The 25,307-nt window shown below is 40.8% G+C and overlaps 1 protein-coding gene across 1 annotated transcript in view; it reads right to left on the bottom strand.

The window, feature by feature from the left end:
- Window positions 1-25,307, bottom strand: part of LOC111269222 (uncharacterized) — an 82,831-nt gene that overhangs the window by 7,767 nt on the left and 49,757 nt on the right. The window contains exons 4-13 of the mRNA XM_022848662.2: window positions 17,754-18,001; window positions 11,987-12,119; window positions 10,673-10,803; window positions 9,338-9,541; window positions 8,545-9,022; window positions 8,118-8,283; window positions 7,413-7,816; window positions 3,914-4,027; window positions 3,162-3,283; window positions 2,561-2,689 (exon numbers count right to left, since the gene is read on the bottom strand). Of these exons, the coding sequence (XP_022704397.1) occupies window positions 2,561-2,689; window positions 3,162-3,283; window positions 3,914-4,027; window positions 7,413-7,816; window positions 8,118-8,283; window positions 8,545-9,022; window positions 9,338-9,541; window positions 10,673-10,803; window positions 11,987-12,119; window positions 17,754-18,001 (2,129 nt within the window). The remainder of the gene's footprint in view (window positions 1-2,560; window positions 2,690-3,161; window positions 3,284-3,913; window positions 4,028-7,412; window positions 7,817-8,117; window positions 8,284-8,544; window positions 9,023-9,337; window positions 9,542-10,672; window positions 10,804-11,986; window positions 12,120-17,753; window positions 18,002-25,307) is intronic.

Genomic DNA, 25,307 nt, shown 5'->3' with positions numbered 1-25,307 from the left:
CTTGCCCGGTATATAATAATATCGATGCTCTATTTCTGATGAGAACTAGAGCATATATATATATATATATATATATATATATATATATATATATATATATATATATATAGACAGACTACTGTTCTTCTGCCGGAAGCAGAGCTGATCCTCACTGCGACCAAGAAGCTCCTTTACGGTTTGCGAAGGGTCCCGCCTGCGGTTCTAGCGATCATTTGCGACGTTCTAAACTCCGATTAGACCAACCATCATTTGGTAGCATGACCGCCTCACAAAGTTGCTATATCGCCAGTCCAAGCGCTTTCCCGACATTTACGGGCTAGAGCCATGGGACCCAACAGGATAAAGTTCCGCGGTGACACTCGTTTAAGAAAGGAGCGTACATATCAGTGCTTCACGTTTTCTAGGAATCTCTAGCTCCTTCGATGCAAAAAGACAACTGCTCTCGCGACGTCTTAATCCAGAGGCACTCTTCACGCGGGTGCATGAAATAATTCCGCTGTTCAAGCGCATTTACATCGAACACTACGCCTAATAGCTAAAGCCCTGGCTAATACGCATCCGGCGACAAAATTTCTTTCGGACTACCTTAGGATAACTTGTCAAAAAATCTACACTTCAGACACACGAAGTTAGCTCAGGTTATAGAAAACTCTTGTTTTAGAACGCCCTCCCTAGAAATGGGTCTTTGGTTATGCATCGTTAGCTTACTTGATTTGGTAGACTTATCAATCTTAATACATCTCTTCGCAAATAGCTTTGGAGTAAATCATACTATCCCGGAAAAATCTCCCCTGATCACCACCGCCTCGAACAAAATCACAATTACGAGCAAAAAAAGCTCTTGACACCACACATTATCTAAGCATTTCAAACAATGCCCTCAGAGAAAGCAGAGGGAGCAAGCTTCTCAAGAAGCAAGGGTACTGGCGATCCTGACCAGCCGACTTTTTGATAGTACATAGCCAAAAAAAATACCTGCTATAGACTATTGACATCCCCTTATTCGAAGAACCTTGGTCATATTCAAAAGAGCACAATAGTAATTTAAGGAGAACAACATGGTTTCAGACAGAACCGTTCTACTATAATGGCTTGATTAAGCTTGATGGACGATATCAAGGGCTCTGGCATGCCCCTCGCGGCCAGTTTTTGTAGGGCTTGTAGATTTCCATGCAGTCTTCAGCTTAGTCTGAGAGGCTAAATAATACTGCGTTAGAAGCACTGGTAGAAGTAAAGATGCCACCAAACATTTTAAATCTGCAGTAGCAATACTACGGGAGACTAGGATGACGCCCAACAATGGAGCTGCCCTATTTCTCTTATGCTACTAGAGTAGCTCGGGAGGATAACGTCAATCCGTTACTATTGCCAGTCTTGTTAAAGGACTTGTTTTCCATGATTAGGAACAGACAGAGATTAATTAAGGTTACCTTTTACGCAGATCATTTAGTAATTTATGGTTGTAATCAGTCCCAAATGTAGTAAGCCATGGCTAAATTGCATGTGACCTCTACCGAACTCGGATTGTCCGTTAATGAAGCGAAAACAATAGCAATGATGTTTAGGCGAGGAGGACTAAGGCATCCAGGAAGGTTTTAAGGCATGCCAGTTTCTCGCTCACCCTCACGAACAAATTTCCGTACGAGGGTCAGCTCCTAATTACTTGATGGCTAATGTCGACATGTTAAAAAATGCCAGAAGGGCGCTCTTCGTTGTGGTGACATCTTAGCTGCCTTGCGTCTTTTTGACTTAAAAGTTGCCCTGATGGAAGGCTACGCTGTGTAGAGCTTCTGAAGGAACCTAAGTCAGCCAGGCATCGAGCCTTTAAATCCCTTAAAAGCACCTACCACCTGTAAGGACTGGGCTTCTATCGCTCAACTTAGAACAGAACTAGAACTTTTGCCTGACTCTTCTAATTGATAGAAAAGCTAAAAGACATTTCGGTCGTGAACGGAGTATTCACTACTGGGAAAGAAAAACCCTAAAATTGACTCCGGATTCCTAAACGTAGGAGAGAGCAAGTCCATCGAACAGAAAACTTGCCGTTCACGGACATCATCACGTGCTCTACATTATTAACAAATACGACGAACCCATCCCGTCCTGTCTGTGTGCACGTACGTTTCGAACCTACTCGTGATCAATATTACGAGAGCAAACGTGCTTGTATATTTAGCCTCACTCACCAGTCCGACTTGAGATAAATTAATCTAATATGCAAGTATACCCGCTCCATATTCTGGGCTTATTCCTACTTTCTACTAGCTTACCTCAAAATAGGATACACGTTTAGATGTCTTTCTATGCGCTACAAGATAGTTGTGCAAAATAATATTGATAATTAAAATTCAACATTAAAGAAGAGATGTCTTTGCGGTCTTCGATCAACTATATCTGATAGCAAAATATAAGTCGGAATTAAGTTTCTATATAAATAAGCAAAAACCAATATATTGCATTGTCCCGAAGGGGATCGAATGCACTCTTTTGTTGTAGAACCGCTATTTTCTATGATAGGCGTCGCACAAAACTGTGAGAAGCCGTGACATAAGGCCCCTACCGGAATCAGAAATTCCAGATATCGACTCTCAGTTGCAAGCTGGCATTCCTCGGCGGTTTCGTCCGAATCGTCGGAGCTCAGGAGGCACGGATACATAAGGACGCTTACATTCCCCGAAAAGCGGATCACCTAAAGTAAATGATTTGTGTATTCATTTACGAACTTTACCATTTATTATAGTTATCATTTTAATAATTAATTAATTATAAATAGAGAGCAAAGTTGTTAGGAATTATTGCATTCTCAGATTTTATTTCACGTAAACACTTGCCAGGTAGAACAATATGAAAACTTGCTGGAGACCACTAAGTAAACCAAGCAGATGCAAATGTTTATTAATTATCGTTTTTCTCCTTGTCTAAGTTGATAAATATATTAGAATAATTTTCTAACCGCGAAATAGGAGCCTGGGTTATTTGTGTCAGCAACGTGTCTTCATCTTGACAAATGAAAAACGTAATGCTCAGATATTTGGTGGAAGAAAATCCTAGAAGCTATATGTAGCAGTGTCGATTGTTTGGTACAAACGCTCCCCGCTTCAACCTCGAAACGGAAACATGAACTTTGCCGGATTCTGCTCGTTAGACTTCAGGTAACTTACTGGTTGTTGTGAATAGAGTATCCATTCCATTTTGCTATCCGATAGCGTACGCTCCAGTTGAATTCGGAATAGGATTTTGTCGGATCCTGATGTTGCCCACACAGTACTTGCGTTCCATAGATCTGAGACAAAATAAAGCGAATTAACAGCGGTACGACATGTACCGATTTCCCTGTGTTTGTGCCTTAATAAATTCATCTTTGCCGAAGCATACAATTGCTCCCTTTTATTTCTACGGTCTTAAATCGTATCGACAATGAAAAGGTGCTGAAAAGTAGCAATATGTCGTGTTAATGTGTTTACCGGTTATTTTCTCTGATGCAGCACGTTGAAGTCCTTTAACTAAACGAATCTGTTCTATAAACGCTTCCACGCATAACGCCTTTTGGGTACACCGTTGTTAGGTTCGTTCTTCTAAATAGAAGTCTTTGTCTTATTTAGCCATTGTAATCAACTGGGCATAAATTATTAAAGGAACTTCTGGAGTTTTGATGGCCATACTTTGGACTAGTTGAAAATAGCGACTGCTTAATCCTTTACAAAATCTATTATAGAGTAAGTAGAAGTCGAAGAAATCTCTATCTGTCTCTTTCATAATCCCAGCTGAGCTATATGCGACAGCATACGTAATTACAGAAACGTTAGGCCTAGATTCTTGTTCTACACGGTATGCGCTTACATAAGCTCCGGGAGCAATACATATGGCCGGGTCTAACCACTTAACCTGATTGATTGACACATTTCGTACCCACCCTTTTTTCTGTGCAGAACAAGTCGGCCTCTCGTACGCAGGAAATGATTTGAGTGGAATCGAACTTTAAGGATTCCGTCAGCCGACAGACGTACCTCATCCACCTCGACGCTTGCTGTAACAGACCAAAATTCCTATTGGTGGCAGTAAAGCGCTAGGTATGTTTGATACTGGATTAAAAGTCAGGCAGATTAGCCATAACAACTCATCCATGGGCATGCACGAAATATATACAACATTCGAAATAATCGGCTGGGTTAAATAAATCAGGTTCTAGATGACGAAAAAAAGAACCCTGCCTAAACAGCATAAGGTGTACCTGTTATAGGATTTTATCGAAAGTAGATGCCTTATTAGTCAATATAAATGGCTCCATCAATCGAGAAACTTTCACAGTTGAGGCTTAGATACAGCTTACTCATAGAATCGACGAAACGAAGATGCACTATGTTCTGTTGCGGTACACTTTTTATTTTCTAATTATCTACAAGTTATTAAAGCAACTATTAGCAGGCTTGCTATTGGCAATCGTAGGCATAGCCTACCAGTCCATTGATACGCTGCTAGTGGTTTCTTTTTTTTCTAAATCACTTATTTACTGTATATCCGTTTTATTTAGCTTAGCTTGTCTTAATAAAACCTATTTATTTAGTTTTAGTTGTTCAGGTGCTAGCATAGCTCTAGCTTGTTGGCAGGGGTAACTCGTACCCGAATCTATTGTACGTTAGTCGAACAGAGAGACTAATCATTGTTACTGTCTGCTATATGTGCGCCTGTTCTAGACGGCTGTATAAGAAAAAAGGAACCATCATAGAATACAATAGGAGGATACGTGCCCTTTGACCTCGATTGTGCTAGTCTCTATTCGCTCAACGGGTGAAGAGTGAAATACAAGCCGTTAGCTGGCATCCAAAAGATTACGACCAAATTACAGCCTATTGGACAATTACTGATAGTTCATCTCTATCGTAATCTGCCCGTAGCCGCCAACGTAAGGAGGCGGCTACGGGCAGATTACGGGTATCTCTCTGGGGCAACCAAATGAAGCTGATCGCGTCTGTCATCTAGAGTGTTATTCTTCATACTAAAATATTATGAGTCACTTTCAAGAGCAACATGGTGATATGTGCAGAGAACAGGGTTTCTTCAACGCAGAATGTTTGACTGCCCATTTTAGACCCGACCGAACGTATGGAATCAACAGATTCAATAAAAATGTTTGTACTCGTTGGGTTATTGTTTTTGCTTAGTAATTTGTTGCATTCGGAAGGACTGATCATTTATGTGTTCCCGTCGTTTTTATTTTGCCGAAGTAAATTTTCGTTGAAAAGCTTGTACCAAGTGGCAAGCTGCCGCATTGTTTAGTTTGTACGATACGCACTTAGACATTCTGGAATCTATTTTTTTTTTGTGTGTCGCTAGATACGGGCAGTGACGACAGGAAATAGAGACAAGGACTCTGTTCGGAGGAGAATCACCGATTAACAAACGAATACTCGCCGCGGATCGGAGCCATGAGATATCGGAGAGCAACGGAAAGTTGCAGCTATCCACAGGGGACAAGCTTGTTCCATGACGATTTGCTCAACGTATTAAAGAACGTTAGTCTATTTCAGCGTCCCTTTTTGGCCTATTTGCCTGCACTAGTAGTACAATTAGAATACCATAAGCAAGCTTGTCAACGCATAACCCCAAACACCCAAATAGAAAGGGCATAGTTAATACGGATTCTGCGAATGTAATTCTACGTATCGCTTATACATTTGTACCTATATCTCAGTTATGTTTTTCTTTTTGCGGAATACACAGTTGAATTTTTTATGGCACTAAATAATACTTAATTTCTTTGAACGTTCTCCTTCATATAATTTGTTCCTGTTTTCTATGTTTCCGCCTCACAAAAGATCCCAACAATCGAAAGGTGACAACAGATCACTGCGATACGGTATAGCCACAAAAAAAGCATGGATATTAGAAAGACGTGTGAACTGGCACAACAACAGTCTCAGTTCTTTAGTCTACCCCTCACCCCCCGCATCTTTGTCGTTCGCGCACCCTGATTGACCGACCGGCCGCCATGGATCGGCAGTAATAACAGCACAATTCCACCAGTACACACCGTTCATTGGTTCGCTTTGCTTCTTGCTTTTGTCAGCCATTTTCAACGACTAGACCATAAGTGTTATCGTCCCGCGTCGTGTGGTGCCCGCCGAGTAGTCAGCGATGCCGTGACGGTGGCTAATTCCAGATATCGTCAAGCCCGATCCTGGGCTGACAACAGGGACAAGCATAATAATTTATGTAGCTCGATAGATAGTTACGACATGGGGCACAACACCTCAACAAGGAAGTATTCTCAGTTACCACGCCTGCCCCGCTGCTTAATACAGCCAGCAACAAATGTTACAGGTCATAGGGATGACACTATCGTCGCTCGACAGAGACAAACCACCAGCCAGTCACTAGCTGGGCGTCTAATCAGACATTCGGACCGTTGAAGATAGGAGTGATCCAAGGCTCACATGTGGATCAGCATAGCTAGGTTTACAGGCTACTCGGCTAGTGCAGTTGTAACAACTATTGCACGTTGCCTAAAATGCCGATAACGTATTGGTTACATGGAAGTTTCCAGTGCTATACGATGAAGGAAAATAAGGGAGCAGTGATTCAATAAATCTCCACCGAACTCTTCTGAGGTCGTTGTTTTATTATGGTTGTTGTTATTGTTGCGTTGTAGTTATCGTCATCGTCGCTGACACTGTTGTTCTTTGTTATCTGATCCTGCTCTGTGCGTTGCTGGTGTCGATAACAGAGAGGACTAATGTTGACGGAGCTGTGATGATATGACGGCCCCGTATAATAGATTCCATCAAGCTGACTGAAAACCCACAGATCATCACGTGTCTACTGCGCCGAGTGGAGCGGCAGAGTTATAGAGTTGATGATGAGTAGACACTGGATAGATGGACGTGCGGCGGCTGTCAATACCATAGGCCCTTTACGCTATAAGTACTCTGTGTAACAGCATCGACGCACCGGTCATCGTCAGCACGCTGCCGTCAGACATTTGGTCGCTTGACGAAAGGGTTAGACGGAAGTGTGATACGACTATGTGTCAATAGCTCATGTCGTCCTAACTTAGGTTCATCATTGTTTATGACACACGTCGCACGCTAGACTGCTTTGAGATTGCAGTCCACAGAGACGTACAAAAACAATAATGATATGTCCTTCGTCCTGCCAAAGTGAGAAATCATTAGGATACACAAACATCCTCGCACGAAGCTTCTCCGCCAATAATTCGTTTGAAAAATATACGTGTGACGATATATCCCAGGGACTAAATGATACTTTAATAAATGAACGTTACGAAAAATATGGGACGGTTTTACAAATGCAGACATTTCGCTTGATCGCCATGTTTAAACTAATATGTCTAACAGTAGCAAAAATAACACCTATAATTAGCCTAAAATTCCCGGTCTCAGTTTGACACTCACCTCCATCATGAAGATCGCTAGTGGTAAGTTGGCTTGGATCAGCCGCATTAGTTGTAAACGTTGGCTTGTTATACAAAAAACTGAGTTGTAGCACGTTCGAAAGTGAGACATGATTCCAGCGGAGTTGACTGTTTGTGGCCATGTTGGACGGGCATGGAGTACGTTGGAGGTACGCGACATGCAGCGGTAAGGATAGCATAAAAGTTGAGCTCTCTAATGCCTGCATTTCCTCGTTGCTGAGGGAACTTGCGTGATCATTGTCTGCTTCTGCAGCTGTAAGCTCCGCTACTCCACCTGAGTGTATGTCCACGGTAGCACCGCATTTCAAGTTAAGTTCCTCCAAAGAAAATTCGCGCCGAAACAGCCAAGTACACGACGTTAACGAAAGTGTAGAATGTAAAGCACTGAAATAGGTATATAAAAAAAAAAAAAAGTAGAAGTTTGATAACAATCCTCAGCACTGTCATTACGAGTTTATTAACTAACGGGATGGGACAAGGTGTCTCGGTTCGCCTAGATCGTACAACTAGGCACAAGTCAACAGGATCCAACCTTGTACCTAAGGATGCGGAGATCTGAGCCTTTGCATCGCAAAAATGCATATTGGATTAATTCGCAGAACAATGTAGTTATTTATTTATTAAGAACCTTTTTAAAAAAACGCATCTATTAAGTCCAAATTATTGAAGACAAAAAAGCACGCACCTAATATTGATGAAATTTGAACATGGATGTCGTGTTAGAGTGGCAATTTGAGGTGCCGAAAACGTGTAATCCTCTTTAAGAATAGGAAACGTAGAGATCAACGGCAGAAGTCCATCTTGGTGTGCAATTGAAACCGAAAGCTCGAAACGAGGCGCAGATGATCGTTCTATTGAAAAAGAGAGAACATTTGAAGGCATTCTCTACTTCATACACAAAATCAAGTGAGATCGAACAAGGCTGTGTTTTTCAACAAATCTTATATGATGCACCATCAAGAACAATCAGTATAACAGGTTTGTAATCTGGCAACTGTAATAATGACGAAGGGTTCCGACAAAGGGTTTGTACGTTTAAATATGCAATGAATAAGTTTTAATACTGCTAGGTTAGATTGTTAACCGAAAATAATATTTTATCACCAACTTACCAACGAGTCTAAGTGTTGAAACATAAGGCTCCATTGTCCCTCTAGCAGACATAGTCTTATTTCCATGAGTATCCCCATCTTTCGAAGTATCCCGGGAAGGGCAAACCCCTTTATCGCTAATGTGGTACAGGGCACTTTCACGTTCCTCGCCGCGATTTCTGCCTAAATAACCCTCTTTTGGAGCCAACTGGAGACGGACCGAGCAGGATAAACGAGAACCCGGCACCAAAAGGAAGCTTTCAAGTCGACCAGGCTGCAAAGAATTCGCAACAAATCTTGGGGGCATGCGGAGCGGTTCGAGCGGGTCCGATGGGTGAAGGGCCCACTTCCAGCGAAATGACAGTAACAAAAATAGAGGCCCAGCTCCATCGCTGGTTTGGCCTGTGCTTCCACCGGACTTCAAGGTCTCCTCTTGCGTTCGAAGGGCCACACAGAGCGAAGACGTAGGCGCGAAATGAGGGTGTCGTTCATCGCATTCCTGATACAGAAAAAAAGGGGAGTTCAACATATGTACGACTACTATGCATATACACCTGATCAATTTTCGTGCGTTTTTCTCGTTTTGGCTCCATCATATGCAGAAATGGGACTTGCTTTCAAAAAATGACTTCTTGTCAAATAGCAGACGATCATAACGGTAAATTAATTAACTTTTTTCGCACGAACGGTATAATTAAATAGGACGTAAGTAGCCAACACATCAATCCGTTCATTCTGGCTTCCTAGTTTTAAAGTGATTTAGTGAAAAGGCTTGAGTACTCTTTTCTTTTTCGTCTGGCGATACCCCACTAACCGTTATGCACTGCAGTGGGTATCCTCTATTGAGAATCACCGAATGCTTTGTTGCGTGACTGTGATACCGATGGCGCTGTTGATAGCCAGCTACAGTATCACTTTGATGACCTTCCTTCTGAAGGGATATAATGGTTGGGGCAGAGATGAATCGTAGATAAGGCGAATGGGCCGATACTTCTCCATCAATGATGGTCACCGAAGTCTGAGGGGAATTAGAGTTAAATGTTAAGACATATAAGCCATTTTTTCCATCGCTTCTAATCTTTGCTGTCAATCGATCGGCTGACGTAAAAGAGGTAAGTCCCGTAAGTTTCTTTATACAGAAATTCGTGAAGTAATATAATTCTCTATCTTTAATCGAGAGAATCCTACGGTGATAGCGGCATGTCTAAACAAGGTATCCCTTACGCTAAGAACGTTTCCTATAGGCTCTAACATAGACCCGGGAAGAGATTCAGATAGTCCTCTGTACAACGGTTAAAAATTTGTCAACAATTAGTTACCACAGATAAAACACCTTCGGTCATGTTCATGGTCACATCGTCATGATGCTAAACATCTCAAACCAACTTGATCCAGCACAGACTAATTCGTCTCTCATTGAAGCATTTTCTATACGAAACATACATTGTCAATGTATATGTCACGTATAACTAGGACCATGGTAGAGGCTCGCTAATTTGTTTCCGATCGATTCGAATACATACAAATTAGTGTTATCTTGAAGCACCAAACTAATAAAAAAAAAGGCCTCCTTCCCTATGAAATTTATAATGCTACGATATACTGTCATAATATAGCTGATGATAAGAGACAATCAAAAAAACTATAATCATTTGAACGTTATCAGCTTCGCCGCTGTCTTCTGGTTTCGCTCGGCATTTATCGCCGCTGCTCGTCGCTTATAGCCGTATTTACGAAAGGTCCCGGATCGTGCACAGCGCCAACGAACGGGGAAGGGAACTGAGCAATAAAAGAAGTCGAAGGTAACCAAGTTGACGGCATCAAGGGCTTTTCTGCTGTTACTTTACTTCTCATTGTACCTTCTTCGGCGATAGCGTAGAATTGGCGGTGCTGGTAAAGGGCAGGCGGGTAAGTCGATATGGATAATGGGAGATTAGCCATAAGAAACTACTGGGTTCTAATGTATCATCAGTAGCACACCATATGGCTCTGTATATATTTAAGCGAACATACAGAAGTCAATTAACGCGCATCGTTTCCCATTGATAATGGCGTAGGTAAATAGAACAGTGTAGCCGTTCGTGATCTAATGCAACAGGATTGAGATTAACTCGGTATATACGTACTAACAACTTGATTGACCTTTTACCTTTGCCACAGTCTTCCGCGAATGGCTGTCCTTGAGAAGGACGTAGAAAGTTTCCTCATTTTCTTGTTCGTCGTCTCCGATAATCTTCAGCGGAATGAGGAGACTGCGTGAGCTGCCTACCAGCTCGAATTCTTCCAACAAAAGAAAAGAGATGATGGATATAAATCATAGTCAGAGTTAGACAACTGGCACGCAGATCTTTTTAAGCCAGTGCTCCAAAGGTGGGCTAATAGCTATCATATCACATTCGTGCAATACAACACAGCAAGAACAATCACGATCGGAGATATTTTTGGTTAGAAATAATTCTACGTAAACGATTAGGGGCATAGCACTCGTGACCCCCAGAGCAATAATGCTCTCTAAACTTGTTAGTTTACACAGTGTTTTGATATGATATAGTGGAACGCTTCGCATTCTGGACACTGGGCTGCCATTTAAAATTTAAAACCCTACTTATAAAACGTTTTCCTACAACCCGAAACTAGGGCAATGAGGGGCAAGCTATTCGGTGGAGAATGTTTAATGTTTTTCGAATTATTCCGAGATTATTCATCTTGGTCGTCGAAACATTTACCGACCTTACGCAGTGTCCAGTTTTGTCTAGCTAGAACTTGCGCATTGCTTCCAACCTAAAATATAACTAAATTTCTTGTTATTGCAAAACATCAGTGTCCTAGACAATCCTTCGTAACTTGTTGGGAATTATTTCGAAAAGATCATGGAAAGCTCTTTCGACAGTCGCAAATCGTATACCGCGAGAATCGACCAAAGTGTTCAAAGCTTAGCGGGAGAAGAAGCTGGCCATTTCAAACGTCGTCAGAATGGGCTATGAACTGTTGAAACCCTATTGTACAAGCTGAATCACTAGGTTGATTAGGAATCAATCGACATGTCCTATTAATTTTGTTTTTCTAACTAGTAAAGCAAGTGTTTCTCGCACTGAATAACAATATTCTCTAACAATTTTGTTAATCACAGATTATTAGAGGAAATCTATATTGACCTGTGTCAGAGCCGCATCAGCAGAGGGGAATTTTTCAGCAACATAGGATCGTGCTTTAGGCTGCGTTTTAACGAACAAATCATTCATATAGCCTATCCATTGGGTACTTAGTTTACGGATAATAGCTTTACCATACTATTATCGTTCACCATTTTATTATAATAATTATCGTTCATTGAAGCTTTTCATTGATCATGCAAGTTGGTACAGCAGATTGAGCATAGATTAGACGAACGTAGCTGTTAGGAGTCAACTGTATTACAAATAGCTACTTTTATATAATAAGCTTTAGAGTAGAAATAACTAACCTTGATTAAGTGGTTCGAAATCAGCGTCTGACGATGCTGAACCTGGAAATCCTGTAGAGCCAGAAGTGACTGCGGTAAACCTGAACGGCTCAGAAGATCGGTCGTTACGACTGACCTTTAGGTATACTGTCATCTAAAAAAACACACATGAAAAAAATGTAGATATATACAAATACTGCTTACAAATTATATTATGCAAAAATATTCGCGTGCTGCCACCAGTCCAGATTGATTTTAACTGAACAAACCAATGCTTTTTATACCTACAACATACCGACGTTTATTATACTTTTGTCAGTATAATAATATAAGATAAAGTATATCAGTGGGTTAATAAAAATACACAATTAACCCGTCTATAACACACAAGCATATAAACACTGTTATGAAAGGTTTAATAATAACAACAACAACGACTGTTGTCATATATTATCCGGTATCGTACGAGCAGCATATAAAAACATAGAGAACCATAATTATATTGATTACGCGTTGTAGTGATTTGAAGGGTGTACGTTCACAAAGTTTTGAGAAATCGGTCTGGGCAAAGATATCAGCTCAACAGTTCGAATCAGCCTAACTCTCTAAAGTAGAAAATACCACATGCCCGCTCCGTAATTGTATATATGACGAATTTCACGTTTAATGACAAAGCATAGCTTCACGAATATCCAAGTTAATTGTCCAAATGTTTATATTAACAGCGTACCTATAAACCGAGATCGAGTCAAATCCCCTATAACATTTTCCATTTCCTTCGCCTTTTGGCCGAATAGAAATTTTGGAAGCATAGATTGAGCTTCAACCATATATACATATATATGTTTACATGTGAGCACGGGGGGCGCAAGAGAAACAGGAGATAATAGCTCTTTTTCTCGTTTCGATTCGCTCGCTTCTTTAACGTTCCTTTTCTCGAATCTATAGAATACAAAGCAAAGTTTTTTAAGGCCAAGTGCTCCGAATGATGTACATTTGGCCTGCTTATCAGGCCAAACAGCATTTCTGTTTACCTCCACAAACATATTCGAGATGAAACAGGCATACGATAGCTTGAATATGGCGTACAATACGCAGAGAGTCACTGGGGATCCTCTACCCTCGACTTTATATATAGCGACTCGAAATATATGTATATATAGCGCATACCCTTTTTAAATGAGAAGCCAAAGGATGTTAGCTTCAGTCTGTCAGAACCTGGCAACGGCGATTTGGATATATGACCTTAAGAGCTCTATATACGTGTTGCATTGAAGAACCGACCTTGGCGTCCACTGAAAATAGCCGCTTTATACTCTAGCTGCAGTCAGGTAACTGTATAAGGCGTATAACGAATATCACCAGTTTCCTGTTTCGAAAAGAGTTGACGTAGACCCTCTGTAAAAGCGATGCAAAATTGCAAAAGTCTACTGCCATCAGTAAAAGCTGCCTATAAACTGGCTGCCCGCATTCCCTTACCAAGGGTCAGACCACAGCGTTAACCGGGCGAGATCCGAATAATCGGTTAACGAAGGAAACAATGAATTCGTAGTACATAATTATCCTTTGTAGTGGAACGTCCCTATGAAATGACATGATAAACCGTAAACCCTGTGGCATTAACTGATGCCAGTGACTTGGTAGCTATAAACAATTACGAGTCGTTAAACGCAGATATTCGGGTGTGTCTCTTGTGTGAAGGGATACGCCGACAAATTGTTTGTTGGCCCAATTGTAAGAAAAGCAAAATTTCGAGATAAATGAATGAATACTTAAGTCGGAAAAACTACCTGTATGACGCACATCTAAAGAGAGCTGTCAAATAAAAACACTAAGGAGATAAGAAAAAGAAGATGGTCAGCAAGGGCCCATTACCATCTGGTTCTTCTGTTCAAAGAAATAAGTCTCCCGCCCTTGTGCTGCTCTTCTTTCCTGGCCGATTTCTTGCTGTTTTTCTCGGTGAGTTTGTTTTCCAATGAGAGATCGCGGACCCACCTTTAAGCCGTCCCAGCACGTTGCCCGTCCCACCCAAGTTACCTTTCCTTTAAGAGCTATCATTACGTCTTATATTATTCTTATGCTGAGTGTTCAGGAAGGGTCACTTAAGAAGCTGTACTGCCCGTGGCAAATGGGCAGGATCTGGACACGAGTTTTCCTGATAGAGAAGGGGGTATGAGGTGGGGGAGCCAATATAAGCTTGACGCAGACACACGTGCGCACACAAACGAACGGACAGACGGACCGACAGGGATGGGCAGTAGAGACTATGAACAGCCTTTCCGCTAACATAACCTTACCTCCTCTTCGAGCGAATCTCATACCCGTTTTCTAGCTCGCCAGCTGCGCATCTTTAGCAAGAGGAAATAAAGGAGTGGGAGTGCACACGCAGAAGAAGGGTACCTCCGCCTTGACAAGTTTTATTTTATTTTTTTTTGTCATTAGCGTTAGACTATCACGAAGGTGATTGCACAAAAAAACTAACAATTCATATCTAATGTGATGAGCTGCTATGACATCGACGCCATGTCTAATAACTGAACATAATAAATAATAATAATAGTGTTTTCTCATATCCTACCACAGATATACAATGTACAGGAAATTAAGTTGTGCTACATCTACTATAGGACGATTTTCGAAAAGTAAGCGCCTTATACCATACTAGCTCACTAAATACAGTATCAACTTGAAGCGTGCCCTTTAGCAGCCGCTATCGGTTCGTCCGCATGGCTCGAACTTGTTAGGTTTCTCATCTCAGAACATACAATTGCCCCATGTGGCTGCTACAAACGTTTTTTTCACATGCTGGTTTAAAGTAATTCTTAGTTTTTTTTTTTTTTTTTTTTTATTACGGACGTTTCGTATTGCGACGCTCATAGTCAACGGCGTTCCTTAAGAGTAATTACCTATGACACATAGCAGTGTAGGCGATGTAGTGGTTCCAATGAAAGTTTACAATCAAGTAACTTCTTCACGTGAAACTTAGCTAATTATACAGACAAAAGACTTGTGAATTTCCTTTTGTGTATGTTTAATTTATGCTTCAAAACGGCTTAGTACGTGTTATCAAGTGCCACAGTTAGGATCGGTGGTGTGGTTTTAGTTAGCTAGAAATTATATCTAGACTTTGGTAAAATGATAATCGACAAACTGACCTCATAAAGCATCTACAGAGCCATATATGTTCGTGTGACATGATAAACATCATGGGGGTTAGTTCTGCTTGTTTTGATTATACAGACGATTACGATAAACGCTGATAAAATAAACTTATCTTGGCCAAACGCATCTATGCTAATGTGTTTGTCTGTATACAACTATACGTTTAAATCGAAATACGCAGATTGTTCTACTGCGTTTCTGATAAATCAACCAATGGCTCGTTAATTCTAGTCATTTTGAGAGCGACTACTACACCAAATGATCAGAGTAGATATATTACTTGCACAAATGTACGGCGTGCGTCAGCTAAAAAAAAAACTTTTTTTTTTCTCTACATTTTACCTTCGTATGCGTCTAGTGGGGCAAATAGCGATCCGTAGTTATGCAATAACCTGTAAAGATGAACAAAACACCCCTAGCCGATAAATTTATCCAATCTAAAATCATACGAGCCGCGTCATCGTAGCCTTCACGTATAGAGTTCGAGTCCTTCCAAATTTTAGCTCGACAATAAAATGATGATACCGTGAACCGCGCAGGCAATCGTTAGGTCTAATTATGCCGATTATGTGATACCTGATGTTATTGAAGAGACTGAAAGATCAAACATTGTCCAGTTCCATGGAGAACGTTACTGTGATTCATCATTGGGCAGGCACGTATTAAAGACCCCTAAAAATTAAGTTGAACACTTTTTTCCTTTAAAGAAACTATCCAGTCCCAAACAAGCAATATTACATTTGACACGGTGTATTTGATGACTCTTATGTTACTATTGGTAGGAACTGTCACAACGATACTGTGGCCGTCGAAAGCTAGAAGCGAACAGATCGTTGATTGTTCTTATCTTTGCAATCATTATCGAGGTCTTTCCATTCGGAACTAGGAAATCATCAAATGCCAAATCAACTCGGAAACGGAAGGCAAAAACGTCCGCCCTCAGATCTACGTGTAAAGTATGCTGTACGATTAATCTGCCACAGATGAGGAATAAAAAGCGCTTGAACTACGACGCCCCCTTGTGTGAACAATGTACCTGAATGGTCCGTTTTAAGGCTTAAGAGCTTTATGTTCGGTATTGCTGTTAAACATGGCTTGATACCCTTTCGAACACCACTATAATGACGACGAGGTAAACACAGCAGTACTCAATATGCTTTTAGGTCCTCACAAGGTTTTCACCTTCTAGGTGTCTATGTCTATGTCTAGGTAGCCTCTACATATCGTCATTCACTGGTGACAATGAGCCAAATACGTCCTGCGCGGCGCCATTTATGTGTCCTGCTGACAGTAGTAACGACGGTCCAGAAGCGAGTTTATTTATAGTCTACATGCAGCATTTTCGATATTGATATACAGAGACACGCATCAGTTGGGTTTAGTGAGGTCAAACGAGACAATTCTACGATACGTTTTCCGTGAGTGGCATCTGTGCTACTTAAAAGTTAGAAGTATTAAAATTGTTCTATTAATATTTATACGGATTGTTTGTGGTTGTAATTATTTGAAGTAAATAATACGTGGCTTCACTAAGCCTTGTTGCGTTTGAATAGATAATTTAATTTCTTTTCAGTTGGAAGGATTCACAAGACATCTATTGTTATTCCAATTTTATGGATTACGTTTGTGCCTTCATTGCTGCTTCCAGAGGACGGAGTTACCCTCTGCTAAACCGTCTGGAGGCTGCGGCTATACCAAATTGAATAGCAGCTCTCGAAGCTTTAAGCGATCGGCCGTCGCTTCTGCCGTCTCGTCAGAATCGAACTTTTCGAATTAATAAACACGAGGCCCCCGCGGAGAAGAAACAAACATTTATTAAAGGCAGCTTACATTATTAACGCACTGAAATTAAGCAACGTTTCAAGGAATATCCACTCCATATTATAAAATGAACGTTTCGTCACGAGAAACGATACCGTACTTACTATTTTCAGCTATTTTATCGGATCGCTTTCGACTATATAGGATAACTTTAACGGCACCTCCTGTATAACTGACGCTTGTTATGTTCGACATACGCGATCCGTAAAAATACTACGGCGTATTTTGACAAATCTTAATTCATTACATGATGATGCAGCGTTCCCCTATTGGTTCTATACGCGTCCATTATGTAAATCAGCTCCACTCGACCGTACTTAACATTAGCAGGTTCGGTCTACGTTGGACGTTTATTTATTTGGCACATTTAAATACGTGTAGGCGTATGAGTATTTCTATTAGCAGTTATAGATCCAAACTCTATGACGACAACTATACAAAACGAATAGAACATACAAAACGTTTCTAAAAATCAATCTATTTCACGCTCGATTTTACAATACAGTGATCTATTTTTTTTTTTGCCGGACTAGCGCGTTCGACTGATTTGTTTATATTGCGTAGCGTCGTATACGACATAAAACTGACCCTCAAGTTTAATTGTTCCAGGGATCGAACGCTGATTATTATAGATAACATACAATTTTGATGCGGATTATATTGAGAAGCGTCGTCCCCTTCAAGCTGGGTCTCTGACGCTGTTATGAAAACAAAAATCCTAAAGGTACTATCCGCCAATTGCCGTAATATTGTAACTGAAAAATAATTGTTTATTGATAAACAGCTTTTTCAAGTTCAAACTTACCTTGCCATCTTTTGGCTCCTGAACGGTGTAGCGAGTGTGTTCGAACACCAGAGCACTCCTGAGTTTCTCCTTTGGTATGATCCTTTTCGTGGAAGGGTGTGCGAGGCAGCCCCTAGTCTCTAAAAGCTGTATTACTACTTCGGAGTCCTTTCCAGCTGGAGGTGGGATTTCAACGTCAAGAGAGACTGTAGCCCGGCCGCGATCCAACGACATCGGCACTCGACTTGCGCCTAACACAAGAATGGTATCTGGAAGAACGCATGACAAAACACCATTGTTACGTGAGTGTTCTGTTAAGTGTGAAGCAGAAAAACTTCGAGACTGTGAAATGTCTTAAATTGAACTAACATTGAAACGTTGTTATCGTTTATTTAGAAATACTGAAAGATGCCAGTTAAGAGTTTAGGACTATCGGGACACAGATTAACCTATCAAAAAAAAAAGCTTGTAAAGTACTAATAAAGCTTTGTTACAATATTAGTAGAGATTTGAAGACAATTGTAAGTTTCGAAAATATTCTTAAGCAAGCCTTGACTCAATTATCTGCATTATCTGTGAATAATGTGGATTTGAAGTAGAGAAGTTAGAGATTTTGGATCATATTCGAGGAGACTGTATTCGTTGAAGATGACGCTCCGTATGGCAGGCGGGCGACATTCTAATACTTTCAAGATGGCAAATACGTCCATAAACGCAAACAAGCCCTGTTACGAAGAAAGCTCCGACCTTAACCGTTTGAGGTTACCGGACCGCATCTTAACGTTGTACTTTTGAGTGAAAAGCATTTTACGACAAAGTAACACTAAACAGCTATTAGGCATGCATTCACATATATCTATTTAGAATTTTGATGGCTGAAAAAAAACTTGGTACGAAGATGACCACGCTATTTGGTGCTACTATCGCTGTTGTTCTTATTTCTGTAGCTGCCGTAATCGATGTTGGTTTTAAATGTCCGCCCGATCGCGCGCCTCACTCACGAAGTCATGACTACTACCGCTGCGGCGATGCCTGTAAGGCCATCGCCTGCCGGCCATACTTGACTGCCTTCCGTTCGTTTGCCATGAGCATCTGTACATATACGCCCTGCTCTTCGTTTACTGTCGATGATCACTGTTGCATCGTCGTGTCCTTCATAGTTATCATGGTGGCTGATCAAAGGCCGCAAACAAAAACGGCAGCAGCTTCTGCCGCAGCGTTAACAAAGTGTTGTTGTTGTTGTTGTTGTTGTTATTATTATTGTTCGCGTAGACCGCCGGCCGTTCTATCGTGCAACGGTTCTTTTCCGCATACCGCAGTCACAGCGACGTCATGAAGTCAAGTAAGGTGAACTATCCCGTTCGTGACCGGTCAACAACTCCCGTCCTACACGGGCAGGCAGGCAGGCAGGCAGGCAGGCAAACACTAGACGTACCACAGGCTGAGCATACTATATATAGATACAGGATTTCTAAATCAGCTCAAATGATTTCAATAGCTTCAGTTCTTATTTACATTCATTCATATCTCAATCTGCAGAATAATCTCGAAAAGGTATCTATCTAATCTATATCTTAAAATATGCGTATGATCGGCACGCACACTAGTGCAAACAACGTACGCTCCGCCATTTAGCGCTCTTTGGTCTGTTGCGGACGACGACGACTACTGCGATCCAGGGAACTTCGAAGAGAATTCGTATGTTTAATAATATTCTATTCGAAAACTATTCTATCATACGCTTAGCGTAGCTATAGTGCAGCTCATGCTAATCCTCGTGCTCAGATCTCTCTAGTTGACGGCTGGCTCTCTCATCGTATCTACCTACCATGCACCCTTTTTGACTATCCACAATGTTATTTATTGTGCTCGTCTAGCACATTGAATTCCAGTCCACTAGATCAACTTTCTAGTACGTTTTGTACATTAGTAGGGTAGGTAAATAGTAAACGGAAGCTGTTAGTCAATACCTAGTCATGTAGTAACAGTTCCCATCCTGTCATGTTCTTGATCCGTTAAATGTAGCTAGCTTCCCTCACGTTTGCCGTGTCTTGCCCTTATCATCGTTCATTCGGCTCGCAATTTTGTCCTGCTCATTAGCTTCCCACTGGGTCTAATCGGGGAGGAGCTCAACGTTGCATTTTCCCTCCTTACGTCGTTGGCGAGCAGCAACGATACGGGTTTCTTGCCAGAATTCACGCTTCCTATACTACGCAATCGAAATGGTACCGAGGACAACCTGGATAGGTTACTGGGGCTGGTGATCGCGGCATAAAGGAAAGTTAGGGTTAGGTAGAAGCATATTAGCTGACGGTGATTTCGTCAACGCGATTTGAGAATGATTTCGACGTATAAGGTTTGCCCTATATACCTAATTATCTGTACACAGTTTGGCACCCCCCTTGTGTTGAAGAAGAAAGATAAGTCATGTTAACATTAGATTAACTATTGTATAGGATCGTAGACATAAGGAAACGATCATACTCGAGTAAAAGTGCAACACTGGAGTGCGGACGACATCCAAAAGTAACCTCAAAGCTCACTATAGTAATTAGGCATTGAGGTGTGTTGTTTACTACGAACTAATGAACATTTACCTGCCTCTGGCCATACATGAACAGTTAAATCAGCTCTTCAAACGAGCCCTTACTAGCTAATTTGAAAGGCGAACAAACTGAGTTCCGCGCGATTAACAGAAGACAGACCGGCTTGCCATCGTTATTTCGGACGGAAAAATTCAATGCTCCCAGATCGTTCCCGTTATCGGAACGTTTCATATGTATCTATAGTATTCATTCTGTCTGTTTGATTTCCGTTTTCCGATCCATTCGAATGACGGCGTTCCCTTCACCAATGTAACGATTACATTCACGGACAACACGAGCAAAAATATCAAAAAAAAAAAAAAAAAAAACACGCCTACCATAATATCACCACGATTAGATGGGACGCTTATTGGGCGTTAAGCGAAAATACCATTATACTAGCATTATTACTGTAGCAATGATAATTACAGTTATGATTATATCATCGAAACGACGTTGGAGAAGGACATGGCGTAAGGAAAGCGTGAGGATAACGTGTCGAAGTCGTTTAACGCGCCTGCTGGATAAACATGTTGCACGTAAAGCATCTTCATGCTACAAACTATGGATGTAAAAGTACTATTGTTGATATATTAAGCTGGTAAATTATACATGTTTACCTTAAAAATGCCGGATATCTAGATATATTAGGTATGTTTATATATATATATCGGCATAGTGAATCTGCGTGTATAATTTAATAATAACCATACATCGTGCAGAAAAGTTATAAGTTAAGAATACGATTTTACACATCCAATAACCTTCGTAGCTGAAGGCTTCGATGAATGAATTACCCGATTCTAGAGCAAAAAGCAAGTGACAACTATTTTGGAATATACTCGTCTAAAACCGCAAGGGTAACTTCATTACTCGTTCCCCTTACTGGTTTCATCGAGCTAAGGTACTTGCTAAGTTCCGATGCTCCTTTGTTTGAAAGACATCAAGTGTAAGTATATGACATAATTACTGTATTTAAAAACACACTATCTAAAATTAGAGACGTAGACGTATTCTCTACGTCGCAACCAATTACTTGTCGTATGTAGATATCTTCCAAGAAAGCATATTATTTCACCATGTTGTTCGAACAATACTTCGCGCAACAATCGTTTTCAGGCTTTGCAGCCATTTCAATACTCCGCTATCAAAGGAACTAGCTTTCTTCGATATCGTTCTTAGACCCCATGTGATTGTGCATTTTCATAGCTTTCGGGGTATTCATACACGTGGGTTGGAAGGATTGTCGGCCGCTGGTCTCAAATCGATTGCGGGCTCTGTGCAAGGATCTCAGCCGAACGCGTATACTGGCTCAAAGTTAAAAGAAATAGGCTAAGACAGTTCAAGAACAACTGGACATTTATCCAAATGAAGCCGTAAAATTTTTCAACAGCATATTAGTTATTAACGTGGCACTTAGGACAAACTACGCGTCAAGTCGTAAGTCTATCGAGATCATAACTGCCAGGCTTCTGATCGACCCATGTTTTGGAACTGTTTCATTTCTACAACGACACGCAGGTTATCGTCCGTCTAAGTAGATACCGTTATAGTGCTAATATGACCATACGGCTATTGCGCCATTATTTTTTCTACTTTATTTATGGGCTTCTGTGTTTGCTGTCTGCTAACAGGGTCCTTTAAGTGGTTTCAGGTCATCGACATAGAGCTTGCGATATATATGAGACAGAATAGGGTCGTTTAAGCCAAGAAGAAAAGCTGAGGAGCAAAAAAAACACCGACGATACACGAGATCTAAAGCGCTCTTGGTAAATATAGTATATAATGATATTTCAAATTTCGTTAGCCAACCTTCCTAGATTTTGTCAATGGCAAAATAATAAATCTTTTCAGCTACTTTCTGTGAGGAGGCTATAATTTGGTTTTTGTGTCCCCATCTCCTCCTATTGGTTAGACTAAAGATGCTTATATTAATTAGATATTGACTGTTGTTGTTGTTGTTGTGAAGGCGTTTTTCAAATATCTTCATCATTTGTAATTTGTGTAGCACAGTTTTATGTAAAAAAGGCTATTTTTCAATCTAGATCTTGTTATTCGTAATGGCTATACTTCAAACGGATATCTTAGGGGCATCGAGTTCGAGCCACATAACGCAGCAGGTTTTTTCAAAAATCAGATGTTTATTGCCTGTCTGTTGGTCACTGTGTTCATAAACATCACATAATACGCGCGGCAATTGGCTAGGAGTACGAGCAACTGGTGTTCGCGTATTGAGCTACGGTTTCGGAACGAATTTTTTGACAAACTCACGAAACAAAAAAAAAAAAACCTAGCTTAATAGCCCCATAGTAGCGCCAGCGTCGTCAGCTTCAGATTTCGTCGTTCGCAAATTCAATTCTTCAATAAATAACGGTTATAATTAGCTGCTGTAAAATAAGCGAGAACTCTGTATTTTATGTTGTTCAATTTTAATTAAGCTATTAGTAATGGCTTATCCTTCAACAGAGGGCTCAGGGCCATCCTTTATAAATATTGACTCGATAAATAGATAGGTACAGTCCGGGAGTCTAACCTAGATTTTTTTCCATGGCAAAAATTCGTTACCCATCGAATTCTAAGCTCAATTTTTGTACTTTCAAAAAATAGCGATTTATCTAGCTCGTATATTCTCTCTAGAGGCACGTCCGTCGATCCAAAATTTCCATCTCTGCAAATTGTTTTTAGTAGTGTTATTATTTTAAATACAAAGTACATGCGTTTCGCTTACGTATTCATTATAAGAACTAAAATATATACCTGTCACCAACAGTTGTCATGTGTTTGAAGTCTACAAGTTTAGCTTACAAAACACTTCGGATGTCTCATATCAGGCGCGACATCCTCTCGCTAGATTGATTCAAGGCCACACGTGACAAGCGTCGACGCTCGTGACGAGAACGACCTAGTGCTATTGAACGCAGATACCTAACGTATAAGACACCGCACGATTGCCGATATGCTAATATGTTATGAAAGAGACTAAACTTTATTGCTTAAAGCGAGGCATCTTTTGATTATCGGATTCGTCTGAAGTGGCGGCGAAACAACTACAGAGAAATCAAGCCTGAGAACTATCTTGAGAAGTTGGAACCGTACCACCGAATGCGGTACATTGAATTGTGACGTGTTTATATACCCGATAGTAAAATAATATCACTGCCATTATGAATGATTACTAAACAACGTTTTTTTCTTCATCTTGCGGCAGCGTCAAATGAAGCAAAGATAATGCCTGAGTCTTCGATTAACACGTTATGCTATAAATAAATTAGCTGCTCCTCGTAATATAGTAAAGGACCAATTCTTCAGATTTAGTAGGAGCTGGATCGTTGTTGAATGTTGTTCTCATCCAAAGCGTGCCTTTACAGACTCTCATCGTCCCTAATCACACACAGTTAGAAATTGAAGGTCTCATAAAATTGCTACCGTCAGCATACCCAGCATCAGTTGATCCATTCACGTTAAACTACGTTAACGTATCGAGCCACATCTAGTACGGTGGCGTTCTACGCAGCAGGTGACCTCAGACATTTGACCACGATCGCAAACCCTAGCCGCCTTCCACAGGTAGAGTGTGTCCCCCCATATATTTTTCCTCGGCCATGCTACCAGCTGTCTTATTAGCTTTCAAAGTGGAATAACTAATTATATAGAAACAAATTGGTAAGAAGTAGAAGAATGTACATCTTTACAGACTTCAGTAGACGGCCGCATGAACCCCTTCCTTTACGAAATTTAAGTCTGTTTGGTAGGCATTTACTATTCTATTGCCAATTTCAAGCATTTTGCTTTTTTAAACCTTTTATGGATAAAATTCATTTTTCCAGTGCGGAAAGTTTCCAGGTGAATCTGTTGCAATCCAGCGGTCCCTAGGGAGAAACCATCCACAAACCACAGCTAGGCTATACTATAAACTATCCGTGTAGTAAGATAACTTCAGCTAGTTCAGACTTCTTTGATAGTTTGACCCGGTTAGAAAGTGAAACGGCGTTCGATATTTTATGAATAGTTTGTTTGGAGATTTGGAAAAAAGACGAAACGTGACCGTCGAGAAGTATGTTTCGACCACTAGGTAAATGGATATCTAATCCTGGAAACTCGATTTGATGGCAGCATCTCACATGCTCCAGCGAGCACGCAGACCCAACATGTAAAAACAGTCGGTCGTTTCCCACAAACTTTTCAAACAGTTTCATGATCCACTGGGTTGACATTAGCACTCGTTCAATCTAAACAGAGTGAGCAGTATTTAAAACGCTTATTTTTGTTAACCGATTGTTGTCCTACGTAGTTCACTAGAGCCTAGGGAACATTTTAATTAAGGACAAAAGAAAGTTGAGTTCGAAAACAAGAGATGGGATCATTCCTATTTTGTCTATTAAATATGATCTGCAAACTCAGTCTACGAGCGTTACATATTAATTAGCCTTATTACTGAGACTAGGCCTAGGCCACGCAGCGAAAAGGCTGAGGCAACACACTAACCGAGCTGTCCACAAATGCAGCAAAAATTATCTTTGAATAGCAAGCTTCAGCATGCAGCGATCGAGTATGTCATTTCTACTTAGGCTGACAAGCGGAGAAATATGTCAACCATGAAAAATGAAAATCTCTCTAGGTTTGGGTGCGGAAAGCCATATCCTTTCGTATAAATGCTATGTACATAGTCGACATAGGCTGCCAGAGAACGTGCACGCAAGCCGAAGCTTGATTTAGGGAAGGCGTAACGTAGGAAGGAAAGGCATGTGCACATACGTGTGTACGTCGGATGACAAGCTTCAAAGAATACTGTGTAATTTATTTCTCCCAGCTATTATTGGAAATTCATAGGCGATTGGTGCGAAAAATCAACATAACTAAGTATGCTAGCAATATATGATATTGTTGTTAGGCGACGCTGTTTCGACCCAACGCACGCTACCAAATCAATAGCCGAGGGCCACTTTTTTAGCGGTATCTTTGCATCGGTATCTTTTATATAAGCGCATTC

This window comes from Varroa jacobsoni, unplaced genomic scaffold (assembly GCF_002532875.2).
Source record: "Varroa jacobsoni isolate VJ856 unplaced genomic scaffold, vjacob_1.0 scaffold_1365, whole genome shotgun sequence".
NCBI classification, from domain to species: domain Eukaryota; kingdom Metazoa; phylum Arthropoda; class Arachnida; order Mesostigmata; family Varroidae; genus Varroa; species Varroa jacobsoni.
Note: the sequence above shows the minus strand (reverse complement) of the source record. Positions and strands in the feature narration are given on the sequence as shown.